The sequence below is a fragment of the Chenopodium quinoa genome, unplaced genomic scaffold (assembly GCF_001683475.1).
Source record: "Chenopodium quinoa cultivar QQ74 unplaced genomic scaffold, ASM168347v1, whole genome shotgun sequence".
Taxonomy (NCBI): Eukaryota; Viridiplantae; Streptophyta; class Magnoliopsida; order Caryophyllales; family Amaranthaceae; genus Chenopodium; species Chenopodium quinoa.
In genome coordinates this window covers 6,014,640-6,034,804 of record NW_018742204.1, presented here as the reverse complement: position 1 = coordinate 6,034,804, position 20,165 = coordinate 6,014,640, and the positions used below count along the sequence as shown (strand labels likewise).

The 20,165-nt window shown below is 38.8% G+C and overlaps 1 protein-coding gene across 3 annotated transcripts; it reads left to right on the top strand.

Annotated features, from left to right (window-relative positions):
- Positions 1-778: 778 nt before the first annotated feature.
- On the top strand, positions 779-9,754 carry LOC110706762 (protein FAR-RED IMPAIRED RESPONSE 1-like). Of its 3 annotated transcripts, XM_021884817.1 has the most exons (12): positions 779-985; positions 1,435-1,512; positions 1,617-2,304; positions 2,391-2,528; positions 2,623-2,700; positions 2,807-3,533; positions 5,194-5,542; positions 5,629-5,689; positions 6,411-7,779; positions 7,877-9,076; positions 9,157-9,234; positions 9,337-9,754. In XM_021884817.1, exons 10-12 carry the CDS (start codon positions 8,315-8,317, stop codon positions 9,445-9,447), a joined length of 951 nt encoding a protein of 316 aa, XP_021740509.1. In that variant the 5' UTR covers positions 779-985; positions 1,435-1,512; positions 1,617-2,304; positions 2,391-2,528; positions 2,623-2,700; positions 2,807-3,533; positions 5,194-5,542; positions 5,629-5,689; positions 6,411-7,779; positions 7,877-8,314; the 3' UTR covers positions 9,448-9,754. The 3 variants fall into 3 exon arrangements, with proteins under 3 accessions (XP_021740509.1, XP_021740583.1, XP_021740432.1); XM_021884891.1 differs by having other exon boundaries at positions 1,443-1,512; positions 2,623-3,533; XM_021884740.1 differs by having other exon boundaries at positions 2,623-3,533.
- Positions 9,755-20,165: the final 10,411 nt, after the last annotated feature.

Genomic DNA, 20,165 nt, shown 5'->3' with positions numbered 1-20,165 from the left:
CAAAACAATAAACATCAGCGTGTTAAGCTGTAGTTAAGCTGCGTGAACAAGCCTGCACAATCGGGCCCGGCTAATTGGCACCGAATTGGACTTCTCTTGTGAAAATCGGGCTTTGGAGTTGAAACTTGTTAATTTGAGCCTAAATTCTCAATTAGCTTGGTCCGTAATAATAATAACTTTGTAAATCTTATACCTCCTCACGAATCAAGCCCTTAATCATCGAATTAAACTCGATCTTGGCTTTAAATATATGGTCATAAAATAACATCCGACTTTAATATCTTTGTAGTGGCTCAATAAGCTTGGGAATCGACATAATTCTGCAAATTGCTATAAAATAATACCAACTCTACAAAAACACTAGAAAACATATATTAGTAATAAAAATAGTTCAAATAAGCACAAATATGACCGTGGGACGGGGAATAAAAATATATATAAAATAGACTCATCAATGATTGCGTTCCTATGTAGTATCTATTTGTCAATAATTTAACACAAAGACAAATTAAGCACCTAAGCTGCATTGGCCTGCATTGCTACAATAGTATTATCCCCATATATAAGCATCTCGCAAAATTCATGTTGATATATTTGATAAACGTTAAATGTAAATCAAAAGGGGTGTTTTAGACATATCCATCATTTAAATGGGGGTATTTTGGCGAATTTGGCATGTATGATTAAGCATATATGCCAAGAATGACGGATCGATTCCACGTAAGTAGGAAACGGGGTTAAATATATAGAATGACTCAGATTGTAGACGTTTGTGCAAAATGGACGGAAGTATCAACGACGTTAGGGTATGTACTTTTAGTCTGTTTTTTGAAGTCGCCCCCAAAAATCATATCTGCAAGTTGGTATGGTTGTAGAAGAATCTGGGCAGGGTATGCAGCTGAGAATATAGAAGAGGAATTGGTAGTCGTTTGTAGAAATCCATTGCTGGAGGAGGTCGGTGAATTGGAAATCAGCTACTTTCCGGGTAATTATTTTGGATTGTATCAAAGATTTTGTTTGAAATATAATTTTGGTCGGGATTTCATGTAACTTTGTCAAAGTACTGTAGTAATTATGTTGAATTTTTGTGTACTCCCTGTGGTTTCGATGAATTAATTATCAAAATCCAATTGTTGTTTAGGATTAGAAATTTGCCGAAATGAGTGGTTGGAGTTAGAAACAATGAAGAGGTAAAATGTTTTAATAACTTGAAAAAATTGAAATGTGATTTAGGCAATGCTAAAGAGAATGATGATGTGTAATTGAGTGTTTTGTTTTATTTGATTGCTTAAGACTTATGTTAAGACTGTGTATATGCCAGACATAAGTGCTGAGTGATGTGTAAATAATAGGATCTCTGAATACAGTTGCTAGATGTATTATTCAATGTTAGTGAATTATGGGGAATCTTTAAAATGTGAAATATGTTTTTAGGATGATAGTATCAGCGAAGGTGGATTGGTGAAGGCTAGGGGTGAAGTACTTAGACAACAAGCACTTTTGTGTGGTCGGGTGAGTTAATGATAATTTTGTTGATTTTGGAATGTATTTGAAGATTGATTTATGTATGTTCAATTGCTAATTATCCTCCTAAGTTTTATTGTTTTAAATTTCAGCCCCCCAATATGAGCTGTAGAATTAAAAGGTTTAGGCGTATATGCCAAAAATTTGATGAAAGACGGAAGAGGTGGGTCATGGAAATGGGATTCGGGGGACTTCTACATTTAGTATCCGACATGCACTTACCTAGGCAGCTAGCGTACTGGTTAATGACAAGGATTGATCCCATTAATAAAAGTTTTGTGTGTCGGGATGGTCGGTTATTTTGGTTCTCAAAGATTTAAGTGAAGTAGATATTTGGACTCCCAAAAGGGTCACGGCCCGCACCAACTAACAAATGTATGAGTCCCAAAGTGAGGCCTAAAGATGAAAAAATATTGTTCAAATATGGTCGTACGTGGGTGACGAAATGCTGTAGAATTTCTGGTAGGGTTTATACCTCTGTTGAGATTCCTGTAACTTCCGAAATGCTTGAGAGGTTAGAAGGTCAGTTTGGGGACGAGGAGGAAGAAGATTTCAAGTCCATGTTTCTTATTGTAGCCTTGTATATGGTGTTGTGTCCTACTCAGTCACCCAGACTGGCTGCGGATTTGTTACCAGTGCTGAGTTGTGTGATGGACTGTGCGGATTATTGGTGTGAGTTAGTACTGAACAAACTAATGGAGAGTGTTGCTGATTTTGCCCGGAGGTTTTATGCCACAGGATATGCAAATGGATGTGGAGGACGTGCCTTTTTTTGCTGTGGTAAGAAGTTGAAATGGTGTGACGATCAAGGATTAATGAAGGTACCAACGCGCACCGTAACGTATAATGTCATAAATGTTTTGCAGATTTAGTATCTGGATCGGCTTAATAGGGAGCTCGTGTAGTGGGACGTGTATCCTAGAGTAAAGGTTTGGAGCATGAAACTAATTTCAGAGGCGTCTAAGGAAGACAAGTTTGGTTGCGGTGACTATGGCAAGTTGGGGGTAAGTCGTTCAATTAGATCCTTGTATGACAATTATGTGGTCGAGAAATTGTATTGAAATATAACTATAACATAGTGCGGTGTCCCTATAATAGGTTGTTGATGTTGCTTATGGAGAATGGCATTCAAGGCATGGTAGGGACACTGAAGGCCCGGGCACCGAACTGTACAATGTAAGGGGATCCGTATAGCTTTGGTAAATGATATGATAGTCGCTCGCTCGGTAGCTTATACTGACCTATCATTTGGTGTGCACGACGTGTCAATTTTGGAGCACAGTTACAGGGACAGAAGGCATACTTCTATTGGATATGCACGTCGGAAGCGGAAGGGTTTGGCTTGATGGTATTGGCTACCTGGAAAAAAATAATCCGACTCATAATGGCCAGTTACGTATGTGATATTAGTCTGTGGCCTAGATAAAAAGGGAAATGGTCATTGTAATGGTATGTATCACCAAGGATGCACGGACACGCCAAAAATCTGAAGAGTCCGAGTCGACACGCGTGTCGGACACGGACACGGATGAGACACGGGGCGACACGTGTCCGACACGCAGAAAACCGTGTCCGATTTTTTTTAACCGTTTTTGATTTTTGGACACGGGCCGTGTCTTGGGCTGACACGGGCCGTTTTGGTATGGACACGCGAAATACCTAAATTCCTATGCTTTGCCTCTCTACCTCTTTCCAAGTTTCCAGTTCTCAAACTCTCAATCCTCTCATCCTCTCAAGTCTCAACTGAACCCCTTGCTGCTCACTTGCTCAGTCGCCGACTTGTAGGTCTCACCGTACCGCCGGCTTGCTGTCTCCGTCACCGCCACTCGCCTCCTTGCCGGTTGTCAGGGTTGCTGGCCTGGCCCTTGCTGCTCGTGGCCTTCATCTCTCATTGTTGCGGGGGTTGCTGGAGTTGCTGGCCTGGCCCTTGCTGTTCGCCTGCTCGTCCTCAGCCACCACCTATCACTCCACCGCCCACCTTGTCGCCCGTCGTCCGTGTCAGCCACCAGGTATGGTTCTTCTCTACTTTTTTTTTTTTAAATTCAATTAAAGTTCTGAATATGCATCCTTGGATGTCGAGAAGTGAGAGAATGTCGGTGAGAATGGAGTCTGGGAGAGAACTTAATCGGTCTTCATTTTCTGAGTCTCCGCCATTGTTGTCTTTAATGGAGCTCAATTTCAGCCTTTTCGTGCTTATTTCTTGGTGTTCTGCCATTCAACAATTGAGCTCCATTGTTATCTTTACTGGAGCTCAATTTCTGCCATTCAACAATTGCTGTGATTCTGAAGTGAATTCGAGTAATGCTAATTTGGGGAATTTTTTAGGGTTTTAATCAGTGTAAGTGTGTAAGAACTTCTGATTTTCTGAAATTCAATTGCTTCAATAATTCAATTTGTTGTTCGTCGTCAGCCAGACAACCACCGCCCACCACCGTGTTTTGACAGTTTTGTTGATTACTTGATGAGATGTTTGATTTTGTGTTATGTTTCTAGTTTTGTTTGATTACTTGAAGAGTACTATTAAGACATGTCTGGTTTGATGGTTTCTTGATATGTATCCGACTATGTCCGTACACTTTGTTCATTTACTTGTTTAATTAAAATTGTGTGTTTTGAGGCTAATTATTTAGTGTTTTATTGAATTAGTTGTCAAATTCTCGTTTTTTTTAATATATTATATGCCTTGTTATACGCCGTACCCGTGTCCCCTATTTTAGGATTGCCGTTTTCCCGTGTCCGTATCGTGTCCGTATCCGTTTCCGTGCATCCTAGTGTATCACTATATGATAGATGTGCATTGGGGTGTAAAGACTTGGTTTAATTTGTCAAAGTTTGTGTTGTAGGTGGACTTTGACTTTTATTGGGCCTTTGTTTTAAATCTGGGCCTCAATGAGTGATTGTATAATTCCGGATTAGATGGTACCCTCCTTGTATGTAAAAGGATTCCTATGGCTTTGTTTGGCCGATTTGTAGGTGGCTATAGTTGTTATGTTTTTTAATGTGGCAGATAACCCCTCTGATGTTAGAAAAGGACGAGTATGAAGTGCAATTCTTAAAATGTAATATTACTCTAGTTGGTAAATTTGTTCTTGAACCTTGTGGATGTTGTCCTAAACAGGTTAATTTTTATGTAACTGAACTTTGATTATACGAAAGTGTTATTTATAGTTGTAGTGGAACATGAGGTCCTTATGCAGCAGCGACATAATGATAACTATGACGGGGTACTATCAGTTATAAGGCATAGTTTAACAACTACAGAATTGTACTCAAATGTTTTGGGCCTTGCAGATTAATACCAAGAACTCATTAAAGTCGTAGTATGACATTTAAAAATATCGTAAACAGTCAGCCCAAGCAATAGTTCAACTAAAGAGGCTGAGGCTGGCCCATTGATACGTGACTTTTATGTCACTTTTAGGGCATTTTTATTCTTATTTTCCGATTTAGTTTGTAATAATTTCCCTAGTTTTATGCTTTATTTCGCTTATTTTCTTATTTTCCTTTTTTTTTTGGTCTTTATGTTTGAGCATTTTTGCATTTTATTAGTTTTTAGTTTATTTTCGTAATTTTATTTATTAATTTTTCTTTTCTCTCATTTTCTTATTTTATTTTATTTTCATATTTGTTTTCTTTATTTTATTTAATTTCATTTGATTTTATTTTTAGGAGGCCCCCATTCATCTTTATGATGAACACTGCTCGTTCATCTTATGGCAATATTGTAATAATAGTGAACAGTGAATTGCACACGTATGCTGCAGAGTGGATGGTGATGTGGTGCCCCGTGTTAAAAACTAACTTCTAAGACAGACGTGGAGGAAACGGCGTTGATAGAGGCTGTAGTTAGTATTCGAAAATATTGTGTGCCGTTATCGTTATTTGTAACGACGAATTAAGTGTAATATATATAGTTACAAACATTTATACTCGTCGTTCTTGGAGTTCATTTTTTCGAAGAGGAGGAGACTGGAGAGTGTAGGATTAGCAGTAGATTGTCCTCTAAGTTTTAGATCTGGTAAGGAATTCAACCTTGGCTATGTAATTGAATCAAAACATTCCTATCTTATTGTTAAATTCATTGAAGTTTATCTTGAACTGTAGATCCTTACGGGCATTACTTACTGGTTGGAATCGCAGATCGTTTTGTATTGAAAAGAATCTGGTAAGTATTTCCATAAACCCAGTTTAATTGAAGGTGCAGTATATATTTGCTATAAAGTAGGCTGAATTTATGTTTTGGTATATGGTTTCCTCAAACCCAGTAAGTATTGAAGTTGTTCTTTATATTTTGCGTATTCTGTGGGGTGAAATTTAGTGGCTGTTTAAAAATCTTTGAAATAAATTGGGTTGTTCGTTGTTAAAGTTGAGGTTAGTGGTGACTGTTGGTAAGCGATTAATTTTGGTTTATGCTTAAATGGACATGTGAGAAATTGAGGTAAAATTATAAGTTGATCTCAGTTGGATTCATTCTTGTAGAAGGAGAATTACATAAAATCAGAATAATTTCCAAGAATTAGTATCTAATTTGGGCATTTACAAGCCAGGAATGGGATATCTGTCATTGTGAGTAGTGGACATTTTATAAAGATGCTGTGATTAAGGTAGTTGTGATGGGTTAAGTTATTGGACTCAAGTGGTAGTGATGGTCTTGTTTGGAATGTTAAGTTGTGTTTAAAGGTGTCATGTTCTTGATTAATTTCTATGTCCAAGAGTAAGAAGTTATATACATTGAGGTTGTTGAAATATGTTAAGTAAGTTGATTGACCCAAAAAGCTGTAATTTTATAATTTGATAACTAAGTCAGCTATGTATGTAAGTGTTGATTATGTTTGGATTGTTCTGTTTACATTTGTCTTTTGTATTTGTGTCAATAAATTTGCCAGAAATCAAAAGATATATTGGGTGACAATGGATAACTCTGTACTGTCTCCGGCTGCTGTGTGTGGTGTTGAAGTTGTTGCGGGGGATAAGGGGAGTGCAGTAAGGTGTCGTGACAGGGGTGATAGTGAAGATCACGGAATTAATCTTGGTCCAGATAGTCCTGGTGATATTGTACCGTTTATAGAGGGTGAGAGAAACTTAGGTGAAGAGGAAGGGATGGAGTATGTTTCACCAATAAAGACTGTTGAGACAGTGCAAACAGTTGTTGCAAGTAATCATGTTAGTGTGGTGAGTTATGTGGAAGCTCCTCGGATTGGAATGGTGTTTAGAAGTTGGCAAGAGGTGGAAGCCTATTACGAGTATGCTGAGCAGATGGGGTTTGTTGTTAATAGAGTACAAGGGGTATATTCGAAAGGAGCGGCGAGAGATCGAATATCGACAACATGGAGATGTGAGTGTTATGGTAGGCCCGATATGAGGGCACAAAGGGAAGCTAAAAAAGGGCGAAGGAGATGGGTGTTGGTGGATCCGGGGGAGTTGTAGGTGGGCTGGTGGGGGAGGGAGAATTGAATAATAGTAAACGTCGGTCTAAAAAATGTGAGTGCAAAGCTAAGGTGTATGCGAGTGCAAATGCTGCTGGCAGTGGGTTATAAAAGGTGTTGAGTTGGACCATTCAAACCATGAACCTATTCCCAGCAATGCGAAGCTAGTGAAAGAGTATAGAATGAAGCACTTTACGTCAAGAGTGAGGAGGCAGTTACTGAAGTATTTTGATGAAGGGGTACATGTGTCCCAAATTTATGGTTGCTTAAGCTCAGAGTTTGAAGGTTTGGATCCTTTGCCATTGACTGTAAAAGACCTACAACATGAGATATACAAATGCAGGAGGCTGAAAATGGAGGGGGGTGATCCGAAAGCTATGATGAAATTTTTTAAAAAAATGCAAGGGGGTAACCAAAATTTTTTCCACTCCCAAAGGTTAGATGAGGAAGGAAGGCTGAAGGACGTGTTATGGGTCGATGCCCGTAGCCGAGCTGCATATGAGGATTTTGGAGACGTGGTATGCTTTGATGCAACTTATCTGACAAATGAGTACGACCTCCCCTTTGTCAATTTTGTTGGGGTTAATCACCATGGGCAATCAATTCTGATCGGGTGTGCACTGGTGTCACATGAAGATTGTGATACATATCGCTGGGTATTCAAGCAATGGTTGGAGTGCATGAATGACAAAGCTCCCAGGGCAATACTGACTGATCAAGGGGCTGCGATGAGGAAACCGATTGAGGAGCTGATGCCGACAACTAGACATCGTTGGTGCATGTGGCATATTATGAGAAAGATTCCTGAAAAATTGGGCAAATTAGAAAGGTTTGTGCATTGTATGAAACACTTAAGGACTATATACGATTTTTTATGTCGGTAATTGCGATATATTGATTTGAGTTTGAATGATTATTTGTTGCAGGTACAAACAAATCAAAGTGGAGCTTAAGGTTGTTGTGTACAACAGTTTTACAATTCTTGAGTTTTAGAAAGGCTGGAAAGAAATGCTTGTGAAGTATAAGTTGGAGAGCAATGAATGGCTAGACAGTTTGTATACGGAAAGGCATATGTGGGTTCCGGCATTCATGAGGGAATACTTCTGGACTGGTATGAAGACAACACAGAGGGTGGAAAGTATTAACAGTTTTTTTATGGTTATGTGAATAGGAAAACGAAGTTGTTTGAGTTTCCAGAAAAATATGTCAAAGCTCTAGAGAAGCGAGTGGAGGACGAGATAGATGCTGATGCAAAGTGTTCTAAATACATCAGAAGACTTGTAAGTGGTTTTTTGGAAGAAAGGGTTTTTCAGAAATTATATACCGACACCAAGTTTCAAGAAGTTCAAACTGAGTGCACGCGTATGATGTATTGCTATCCTCGAGAGGAGAACAAAGCAACTGATACCATATTGCAGTATCTGATTGATGACCGGGTTTGGGTAGTGCCTGAAGGGAGGAGTGAAGAAATATTAACTGATAAAAGGAGGTTTTATTCGGCCACTTTTGATACCGAATCGAAAGTGGTTTGTTGTGACTGTCGCAAGTTTGAGACAAGCGGGATTATGTGCAAGCACATTATGAGGATTCTTGATCTAAACCTTGTCTCAGAGATCCCTGAAAGATACATTATCAATCAGTGGCGCAAAGACATACTTCGGAGACACACGCGGGTTAAGGTGTCTTACCATGATCCGGAGAACACATCCGTGGGGAAAAGGTACTCATCACTTATGTCTTCATTTGAGCCAATATGTGAGGAGGCTGCCATGGTTAATGATAAGACAGTGAATATGGTTATCAACTGTCTTCAACAAGTGAAGTCTGATGTGATGCAGTCACGTAAGAGGAAGTATGAGGACTCAGCACCTGTAAGTTATGCAGACGAAGGACCTGACCCCTTCGAAGATGCCTCATGTGAGGTTAACGGGACAGAGTCCACTGTGCAACAACCCTCTGCTACAGGTATGGGAGGTGTTGATGCCTTTGAACCTGTTGAGACAGAAGCCCCCGTCGTTATGAAGGACCCTTTGCCAAAAAAGAGAGACAGGGGAAGGCCCAAAGGATCCCGTAATAAGACCCTTGCTGAAATGGGGTATAAAAAGACAAGCAAGAATAATGGGCAGGTAAAAATTTTTGGATCCAAAATGGTGTAAAATTCCAGTTACCCTTTGCCAAAATGTTTGATGAATATTTTTTTTAACAGGTCATGAAAGCTGTGGACAAGGCTAATGAAGCAGTCGAATCTGCAACACAAGCGGTTCCTACACCTAAGAAAATGACTGTAAGTGAATCTATGTAATGTTGCGTTCATTCTGTAAACTCTGTAGGGTGGAATTATAGTTAGGGTGGAATTATAGTTATGTGTTTGTCGTTCATGCTTTAGGTAAGACGTCCTCCTGCAAATGCAGCCCCTACTGATGGCGATGCAGACGTAGCAATTGTGCCTGAGGATGATGTACTTGTCATTGGGACATCCACGTGTGGCAGCTTCTAAGTGCGTTAAACCTAGAGGTGAAGCCCCCTGTAAACCAGAGCTGATGCCCCCTCTATAAATAATTGGGTGTAGTATATTACACCATTAGCTACCTCTCTTAAACAAACTCTTGTTATTACAATCTGACTGTCCTACTTGTTTTGAGTTTCTATTCTGTTGGCATGTGTTGTTGAAGTGTGGAATGCATGTATTTTTATTATCTGTGTTTGAAGTTTGTGTTTCCCAGATTATGTGTATGGTTCGTATTATGAAATTGTGATATTGATATGTGTCCAACGTCAGACGTTGTGCAGAACATTGAACTAGATATGTGAAGGACATAGATAACTATGACTGCATTGTATGTTGCTGCTGGGTGCCGAAAAACTTGTGTGCATACTATTGAATTTCGCTCTTTTTTACTCTGTTACGCGTCTAATCTAGGAATAAGCCTAACAACTATTTAAAACGTTGCATTTAGTAATTGTTGATATTTTCATGGTCCACAGTTGGGCTCTAGATAAAGACAGTTGGGCTCTAGATAAGGATTGTATGGTTGGACCCTAATTTCTACGGGAAAATGTACATGTAACATGTTACAGGGACAACAACTGCATTTACCAAAAAGGCCATGATAGACCCACATTGAAGGGGTACAAATACAAATGGGCGGAGGCCCCCATAGCTTAAATAACATGTAACAACACAAAAATGTACCCAATCCGTTTTATAACTTTAGGCAACAGAAACTTCTATCATTGGGCCCCCACAAAAAGTATCACCTACAAAGCCCAATGCTTGCTAAACAACACAAATAGTAGTACCCTCTATGCTGCAACCAGTGGACCACCATATTTTTCCACCGTGGTGGGAGGTGGTGACTTAGATGCTTTCAACCACGTTTTTCCTTTGATTTTGTTGATTGTGGACACAGCCCCTTTAACAAGCCGCTTGTAACCAACGACCCAGTTCCTGGTTTTAGTATTGTTTTGAGAGTGTGAGGACTTTATCACCTCCTGTGGAGCTGCCTTGATGTCATCCTTTGTTGTTGAGGACAACCCCTCGTGTACCTTGTCAAAAAATAGCCTGGAAGTTGGTGATAATATAGGCAACATCAACCACAAGTTTGAAACCGAGATGTCACTTGGTGATGGGAACTCTTCGTCTCCAGAAACACCATTGTAACCAACTTCTCCCATGAGCATGTCATTGAAATCAGTAGAAGTTGGTCTTTCACCCCAAGCAGGCCCGAACCTGCATTTGGGCAAAGCCCATCAAGGTCTTGCAAATAGGCTGTTGTGATTCGATCCCTAGGACCGTCAAATATACTTGACTTAATTATGGAGGGGCGAGCTAGGTTTCTTACCTCAATCTCGTCCTCCATTAGTTTTAGTGAAAATTTCAAATTAAGGGAAGAGTATATGAGTGCAGTGGTTTAGTTTCTCTAGGAATGATGTCTTATATTTATACTACTACAAGTCACCAAAGGCAGTAGTTGGGTTATAATTAAGGAAGCATGTAAATCGTACTATGTGAGGGTGAATGTTGTTCGCTTTGTTCACTGGACAAAAGAACATTCAATTTGCGCATTTGTTTATAGCTTTTGAATACTATTCCCTTAAAATTTCATAATTTCAATTTCTTTTTTCTCATTGTTTGTGTATGTGACCTAAGCCTAAATATATTTATTTATAATAAAACACATGTCAAATACGTGGCACAAGGATTACAGTCAATTTTTATTTATTACACAAATTAGTGGATTACAAACTGAGTTCCTCTTACTACACAACACTAACAGACTATGGTCACCAAGGACCTTCTTAATAACTAAACTTGACACTACTTCACGGACAACAAAACACTATTAGTAGCGACAGTTTAATTAGGTACATGCCGTTAACACTTAACTACTTAACTTAGACACTTGCACACACTAATTGACCAGTACTACTCAGAACATCAACTACGTAGTTCTTGCTTAGATGCTACAATTTATAAGACCACTTGACCATGAACTTTCAAGACTTTCATTTCATGGGTTCCTCCACACATTTGGAATGAAATAGAGCCGGTGGTTGTTTTTGATGCCCACCTCCCTAACTGTGTGGAGTCGATTTGTGACGTTGTTCTCATAAATACCCACCATTTCTTCAGGAATAAGATTATTCCGTCCAGCCCAGTCAGCATACACTGGATAAAGGGTCTCCTCATGGCACAAGGTCACCCTCACCTCGCGGGGAACTGAAGTACAATCCTGCATAAAGAACACTTTGAAGCGAGTATCAACATTTTTCTGTAGATCCTGAATGGTTAAACAGTTGAAACATGAATTAGATCATATTAGATTGACGCTAAAACGTGTAACAACTGCAAGTGACGGGATTTTCATAAATATAGACCTTATTTCACTTGTTAAGTTTAGATTAACACTAATGTACTACTGATTGACTATTTTACAAGTGTTTGACTATTATAAAGCAACATAAACAAATGTAATTCGACTTAGTTATGAGATACACTATACCTTTGGTTCGACCGTAAGGACATCCCCATGTTCGACATGAGCACCAAAGAGAGTCTGCATGGAAGTCAACATGGTGTCTTGTTTTTTAATGACGATTTCCTCAAAACCAAGGTCTACTCTCCCGGAGTAGTCGTGGTAAATACGGTAAAATGTGTCTGAGGCAGGCAAGGTTTACGATACACCTAGATCAGTTGGGTTGGTGCTCTTGACAGTTAGGAATACCACCATTGTAGTTGTAGGGCATTGCATACCCATATGCTTGGCGGAAAGCCAACACATAAGGTAACGCTTTGGATGCACGAGTTGGGGACGAGTTGGAAGTGGCTGGACCAGCGGCCGAACTGCTCTGATAGAACAATGTATACTACAAGAGGGGGGGGGGGTGAATTGTAGTGTATGTAGACTATGGTAAATTTTGCGGAATTAAATCTACTACTAAGAGAAAAGACACTGAGATAGGCAATGAATAAATTCACTATGTAAAAATGATTTACAATCACTAATACGTTGCCTAGACTCAAGTTCCGTGAGGAACTCAAGTTACCCAACTGTGATCCCTCAATCACAGTTTCTCACACTTTGTGATTCTACTCCGAATCACTTGTACAGTGTAAACAACTCTCTCAAATCTCACACTTTACAACTCTCACAACCCAAACCCAATTACACAATGATTACAAGTATTTTCTAAAGAACTTAAGAGACTAAGGATGGAAGGAACTTCTCTTTTAAACACTTTGAAACTCTATGCTCAGAATACTTAAGATTGTTTTTCCACACTTTCAAAACTTAACGTTGATCTGTTTTTATAGGGAGATTATCCAAGCTTCCATCATGTTCCTACTTCCCCCTCAATCCCACGTTCACCTATACTGGGAAGTTGGGATGTAAGTGGAGGAAGTTGAGAACCATGATTTCACTAACTTGACTCCCAAATCCAACGTGCATCCTGTTTTTAAGCAAACAGAATTTTACCAAGTCAAAAATCAGTTTAAAAGAACATTTATTAAAAAGATAAATATTTATTTATTAAAAAGATATTTAAACAATTAATTAATTTAAAATAAATTTATCTTTTAAATTAAAGAATTATTTAGATTTTATTTATTTATAAAATAAATCTTTTCAACTGATTTTATCCCAATATTTTCAAACTGATTTTATCTCTTCCTTAAATTAAGGATTTTGAAAACTGTTAAAAACTTTTCTGAGTCATCCGTCAATCGTCAAGTTCCTTCAGGAACTTCAGGTTCCTTCAGGAACTTCATGTTTCTTCTTAGTTCCTTCCAACACTTTTGTTTCTTAAGTTCATACACTGAGTAACTAAGTATATAGAGATATGAGGACATCTTGAAAGCTTGCATTCATCATCAAGTCTTCCAAACTTTGTTGTTCCTACTCCGGAACATATTACTTCAAACCTGAATCTTCTGCTTAACCAAGACTCTTTTAAACATCATTAGTCGGAGTTTGTTTTACGTAAGTCAATCATCAAAATATAAGGTAGTCAATTCAACAATATTCCCCCTTTTTGATGATGACAAACAAAAACAAACTCGGTTAAAACAAAATAATCATCCAGGCAAATTTCGGAACTATTAACAGTAAACTAATTATATAAACAAAACAGAAAAAAATAAACTAAGTATTAAGAAGTCTGCATCATTCTACAAATTAATAAATTATGAGATTTATACCTTTGCTTAAACGATGAAGACTTGAAGAGGAATCGGTTTGAGTCCAGCTTTCTGAGTTTGTTCTTCTCTTCCCCCTTTTGACATTATCAAAATGATAGAAAGAGCATGCTATATATAGTACTAAACTACGGAGGGAGTAGTAAATCTGAATTCATGAACGATTAAGCATGCGCACACAGTTCATATGCAACCAGAATGAGAATATCAAATTAAAAAACAAATCAAGCCAATTGATTTCAAACCGAATCAAAACAAAATCTATAAAACAAACCAAAAAAGATCCAAAATTAACAAAAGAAAAACTGAACAGAAGAACATTGTTCATAAATCACAAGAGACAGTGGGGTAGGTATGTTTGGCAGAGAGTGGAAGTGGTAGGAGCTTCATGGTAAAGGAACATCTTTGATTGCCTTGAGAATGGTCTTGTAGCACTGTTCCTTCACCGTAGCTTTGACTTCCTGGGATGAGGAGTCCATATGAGCATTGATTTTATTTTCCAGAGAAATCATCTGAGTTTGCAGCCCCTCAACTGTAGTAGCCAAGTGATCCACTTTAGAGGTAAGGGTAGTTATACTCTGTGTAAGTGTAGTGGACAAATGCTGAAGTTCCTCCTGGATTTGCAAGAGACTTGGACCAGAGCTAAAAGCGCTGAATCCGAAACCAGAAGTACAAGGCTGGGAAGCAAGGGGAGAAGGTATGGTGTGGTGAGCAGGGGATGGAATTTGAGGTGGTGATGGAGTTCCCTCTGGAACAGAAGAGGAGGGGCCCGGAGGAACTTGGGTGGAAGTTCCTTCAGAAACTTTAGTTGATTCTTCATCCAACTCAACAATGACAAGCTCAGAATGCAGGGGTTTGGGTTTGGATGAAGCAAGTCTGACACTCCTCCTTCGTCTGCCTGGTATAGGGGTGTGTTTGACAGAACCCCCAACTTCCTGAAGTAAGTCTTGCAGTAATGCCTCCTGAGCATCCTCTTCCTCCTTCTCATTCTCTTGATCATCCTCTTCCTCCTCCTCATTTGCACTCTCTACTACCCCATCACTCTTAACTTCTTCTACCTCTTCTTCACAATCCTTCTCTGGTTCTTTCTCTCCAATTGCATTTTTATTTTCCTCACGATTTTCCTCTTTCTTGTCTCCTTCCCCCTCACTGTGTTCCCCCTCGGAATCACTTTGCACATTAGATGCAAAACAAACATTTCCATTCACCACTTTTAATTTCAGCTTTAACAATGATTTTTCTTGAAGGATGTGTTCAGGTTTGAGAATGTATGTCTCGGTTTGTGGCAAAGGAACTTTCAAATCCTGAAACACCACTGTCAAAAGGGAACCATAGGGTATGTGTAGGTCGAGAATGCAGTGGTCTAGGTGGGCTATCATTAAGGCAGGAAAGTTAATGCTAACTTTCTTTGCTAGACAGAAGATAAGGGATGCATCTAACAGGGTTACAGTGCTGCGTTTTTGGGAACGAGGAAGAATTCCTCTCCAAATGATGTTGAACAATAGTTTATGCAAAGGAGTTAAGGCATTGTGGTTAGTTGTAGTAACTTTCGGGTTTCCACCAATAAATGTGACAATTTCGGTTTCATTGTGGCCATCTACGGTGTTTTTGGATTTGTTTTTGACATAGGTTCTATATCCAATATTTGGGGTTTTAAACAATTTGGCCAAATAACCTGCATCAAACTCAATATTCACACCACCAACCGTAGCACTACATACACCATCAACGCAAACAAAAGAGGAGCAAAATTCATCCATTAATGTAGGATAAATTGGAAACTTTGAACATACATCCAACAAATATATCCAATTTTGATAATCCAACAACTCTAAAATTTCGGAAAACTTACAATCCGTGCACCATGAGTGATCAATTGCATACCCAAGTAAGAATTTGTCGTTTCGGGTTTGCCGGGCTTTGGTGCGACGGGCCTTAGTTTTTTCTGGTTTTTCCTTGGGTTGAGTAGCCTTGCGTTTTGGTGCGTGAGAGGAGGAAGGGATTATCATAGTTGGAGGGACGGGTTTTGATGGTGAGTTCCGTCCGGATCTTCGTTCTAAGGGGTTGGAATTTATGTTGGTTTTCATGGTTGGGTGAATTTTGAGAAAGTAGGAGAAGTGTATAAATGGAGGTTGGTGGGAACGTGAAGGTGAGGAGGGGTTTGTGGGGAGTGACGGGTGATGATAGGTGATGAAGTTGAAGGGTTTGTAAAAAGTGACGGTTTAAGGGGTGTGGTGAAGTGACGGTTTAGGTGAAGTGAATGTGGGAGTGAATGTGGGAAAGCGTGTTAGTGGGGAGGTTGAAAGGTTGTGTGATTTATTTACAATAAAAAGAAAAATAAAAATAAGATAAAATCTAATTGAGAAAAAAATCTTTTTGTTGTTTTGGAATTTATAAGATGAAAAAAGATAAAATTAAAAATTTAAAGATAAATAAAAATGCCAGTAAGTTACTTCAGAGTAAAATACTGGTTGACCTGTACAGAGCTTTTAAAAAAAAACTTGGAAAATAATATGGCTTAATTTGTCTTCTTTATTGACATAATCACATGATCACACACTCATTAGAATTACATGCTTGTTCATTGCAAGATTCGAGATTATGTTTTTCACACCAAGGTTATATATAGCAATGCTCAGTCGTTTCACTAAGACATACCTTGGGGTTCCAAGAAGAACTGCTCAATTCAGCTTTATCATTCCGAGTTCCAATCGCATCTTTTCGAATTTTTCTCTACTCAAAGGCTTTGTTAGAATGTCAGCAATTTGATATTCAGTTTGTACAAATTCTAATTTAATAGAGCCTTTTTCCACATTGTCTTTTAGAAAGTGATGCCTAACATGAATATGCTTTACACGTGAATGATGTACTGGATCTTTTGAGATGCAAATAGCACTAGTATTATCACAGTATATAGGAACACATTCTAAAATTATGCCAAAATCACGCAACTGTTGCTTTATCCATATTAATTGGGAGCAACATGCAGCAGCAGCTACATATTCTGCTTCAGCAGTGGATAGAGCAACAGTGTTTTGTTTCTTGGAACTCCAAGAAACTGGACAAGAGCCTAAGAATTGAACCATACCTGACGTGCTCTTGCGATTTACTAAGTCTCCGGCATAATCTGCATCAGCAAATCCTTTGAGATCGAATGTATCACTTAGTGGGTAGAATAAACTCAAGTCTGCCGTTCCTTTAAGATATCTCAGTATTCTTTTTACGGCAGTTAGATGCGACTCTTTTGGATTTGATTGGAACCTAGCACAAAGACCAACACTAAAAGAAATGTCAGGTCTACTTGCAGTTAAATATAATAAGGAACCAATCATACCTTTGTACATTTTCTGGTCCACACAAGTTCCTGAGGGATCTTCGTCTAATCTAGAGTTAGTTCCCATAGGAGTGTGGTTAGTCTTTGCGTTGTCAAGGTTATACTTTTTCAGGAGTTCCTTGACATATTTTTGCTGATGTATAAATATTCCTGATTCTGTTTGTTTGATCTGCAGTCCTAAAAAGAAATTGAGTTCCCCCATCATGCTCATTTGGAACTCACTACACATCAAGTCAGCAAAGTACTTGCACAAAGATTCGTTAGTTGCACCAAATATAATATCATCAACATAGATCTGTACAACTAAAAGATGAGTTCCTTTAGATTTTAAAAACAAAGTTTTATCAATTTTTCCTCGTTTAAAATCATTTTCCAAAAGGAACTTAGACAATCTTTCATACCATGCTCTTGGAGCTTGTTTTAGTCCGTAGAGAGCCTTATCAAGTTTAAAAACATGGTTTGGAAAATTTGGATTCTCGAATCCAGGGGGTTGATCGACGTAAACTGTTTCTTTTAATAAACCATTCAAAAACGCACACTTTACGTCCATCTGATACAGTTTAAAACCCATAAAAGCAGCAAATGATATTAAAATTCTAATAGCCTCAAGTCTAGCAACAGGAGCAAATGTTTCCTCAAAATCAATACCCTCCTGTTGGTTATATCCCTTTACAACCAACCTAGCCTTATTTCGTACAATTGTACCATATTCATCAAGTTTGTTTCGAAAGACCCATTTTAAGCCTATGACCTTTTTATCTAGTGGCTTAGGTTCAGGATGCCATACCTGATTTCTTTCGAATTCATTGAGTTCCTCTTGCATGGCTATAATCCAGTCAGGGTCTTCTAAGGCTTCTTTGTGGTTGCGAGGTTCCAAAGTAGATAGAAAAGCATTGAAGGCACAGAAGTTCCTCATTTGCGATCTAGTCTGAGTTCCTTTGCATAAGTCACTGATAATTTTGTCCAGTGGGTGTGACTTTTGGTGCTTCCAAGGTTTGGGCTGGAAGGTTTGGATAGGAACTCGACTATTCTGATTTCCTGAGCCTGTTGCTTCTTCTTCAGTGATTTCCTCTTGTGTTATTGGTTCCTCGGCAGGTTCTTCATTCTGAGGCTGTTCTCTCGAAGGAACTTCAGTCTGTATGTCGAGTTCCTTCTCTGGATTTTCATGATTTTCATTTAATCGAGTTGGCTGCTTATTTGGAATTACTGCATCTTCTTCTTGTTCTTGAGGACGTACTAGACCAATTTCAAAGTCATAGTCCTCATGTTCCTGTGTACATGGAAGTGGATTAGTTTCATCAAATATAACATGCACACTTTCCTCAACACACATAGTGCGTTTATTGTAAACTCTATACGCTTTACTGTTAGTAGCATATCCGAGAAATACGGCTTCATCACTTCTTTCATCGAATTTCCCTATGTTCCTTTTACCATTATTATGCACAAAACATTTACAACCAAATGCTCTCAGATGAGATATATTCGGTTTTCTGCCTTTCATAAGTTCATAGGGTGTCTTATTTAATATAGGCCTTAGCATGACACGATTTATAATATAACAGGCTGTATTCACGGCTTCTGCCCAGAAGTTCCTTGGAAGATCGCTGGCTATTAACATGGTTCGAGCCATGTCTTCTAAGGTTCTGTTCTTCCTTTCCACAACTCCATTTTGCTGTGGAGTTCTTGGAGCTGAGAAATTATGACTTAAGCCTTGTTCCCTGCATAAATCATCAAATTTAAAATTCTCAAATTCAGTGCCATGATCAAATCTAAGGTGTATCAGTTGATGTCCGGTGGACTTTTGAATTCTCCTGAAAAATGTGACAAACTCATCAAAAGTCTCATCTTTGCTAGACATAAAAATTACCCATGTGAATCTAGAATAATCATCAACAATTACTAAGACATACTTCTTTCCACTTCTACTTTGAATCCTCATAGGACCACACAAATCCATATGAATTAACTCTAAAGGTTTTGTGGAACTCACCATTTTCTTGGATTTAAAGGATGATCTGACCTGTTTTCCTTTCACACAAGCATCACAAATTTTGTCACATAGGAACTTGATTGAAGGAAGTCCCTCTACCAAGTTCCTTGTTCTTAATTTATCAATCAAAGAGAAACTTGCATGACCAAAACGTTTATGCCACAGTAAAGGATCATCCTCAATGACACTGAGGCAAGTTAAGTTGTTCCTCGGAACTGTATTGAGATCCACTGTATAAGTGTTCCCTTTCCGAGTTCCTTCCAGCAAAACTTTCCCAGTGTCATTCTGAATGATGCTACATTTTTCATAATCAAAACTTACTGAGTTTCCTTTATCACAAAATTGTGATATGCTTAATAAGCTGTGTTTGAGGCCCTCGACTAAAAAAACGTTATCAATAGCTTGGGAACTTGACCTTCCAACTTTTCCTACGGCAACAATGCTGCCTTTCTTATTATCACCAAAGGTCACAGTTCCTCCTGTATAGGCCGTCAGTGAGAGAAATCTTGATTCATCTCCTGTCATGTGCTTGGAACAACCACTATCGAGGTACCATTGGTTGTTCCCCCTCACTACGACCTCCTTTGACCTTTCACTGTGTTTAGCCATCAAACACAGGTTTGCAGTTTCTTCTTCCGTGGATTCTTCTTCATCCTCAGAACTTGTGTCTCCCCACGCAGCTATCATGGCTTTCCTGTAATCAGATTTTGAAAAGTTAGGAGTATTAGATTTTCCGTGTTCCTTCATTTTGCCTTTTCCTTTTTCTGATTCCCAGAGAGGGCATTCCTTGATGAAGTGATCTGTGTTCCCACATTTGTGGCAACCTCCTGTTTCCTTGGAGTATTGGTTCTTCTTGAAGTTCCTTTTCTTTTGGTCACCAAACCTTTTGTTGCGGTACAGCTTTTTTAACTTCCTGACTAGCATGGCAGCTTCTTCCTCTCCAGATTCGGAATCCTCATCACTTGGTTGGGCAACTTTTAAAGCGATTCCTCGGCTTTTTGAGCTTTCTTGACTTTTGTTTGATAGGTGAAGCTCATGAGTTATCAAGGAACCTGCAAGTTGTTCAAGGTTAAAGGTTATAAAGTCCTTTGATTCCTGCAAAGCAGCCACTTTGGCTCTCCACCGTTCATCTTCAGGAAGGCTTCTTAGAATTTTGCGTACCTGTTCATCCATAGGAACAACTCTACCAAA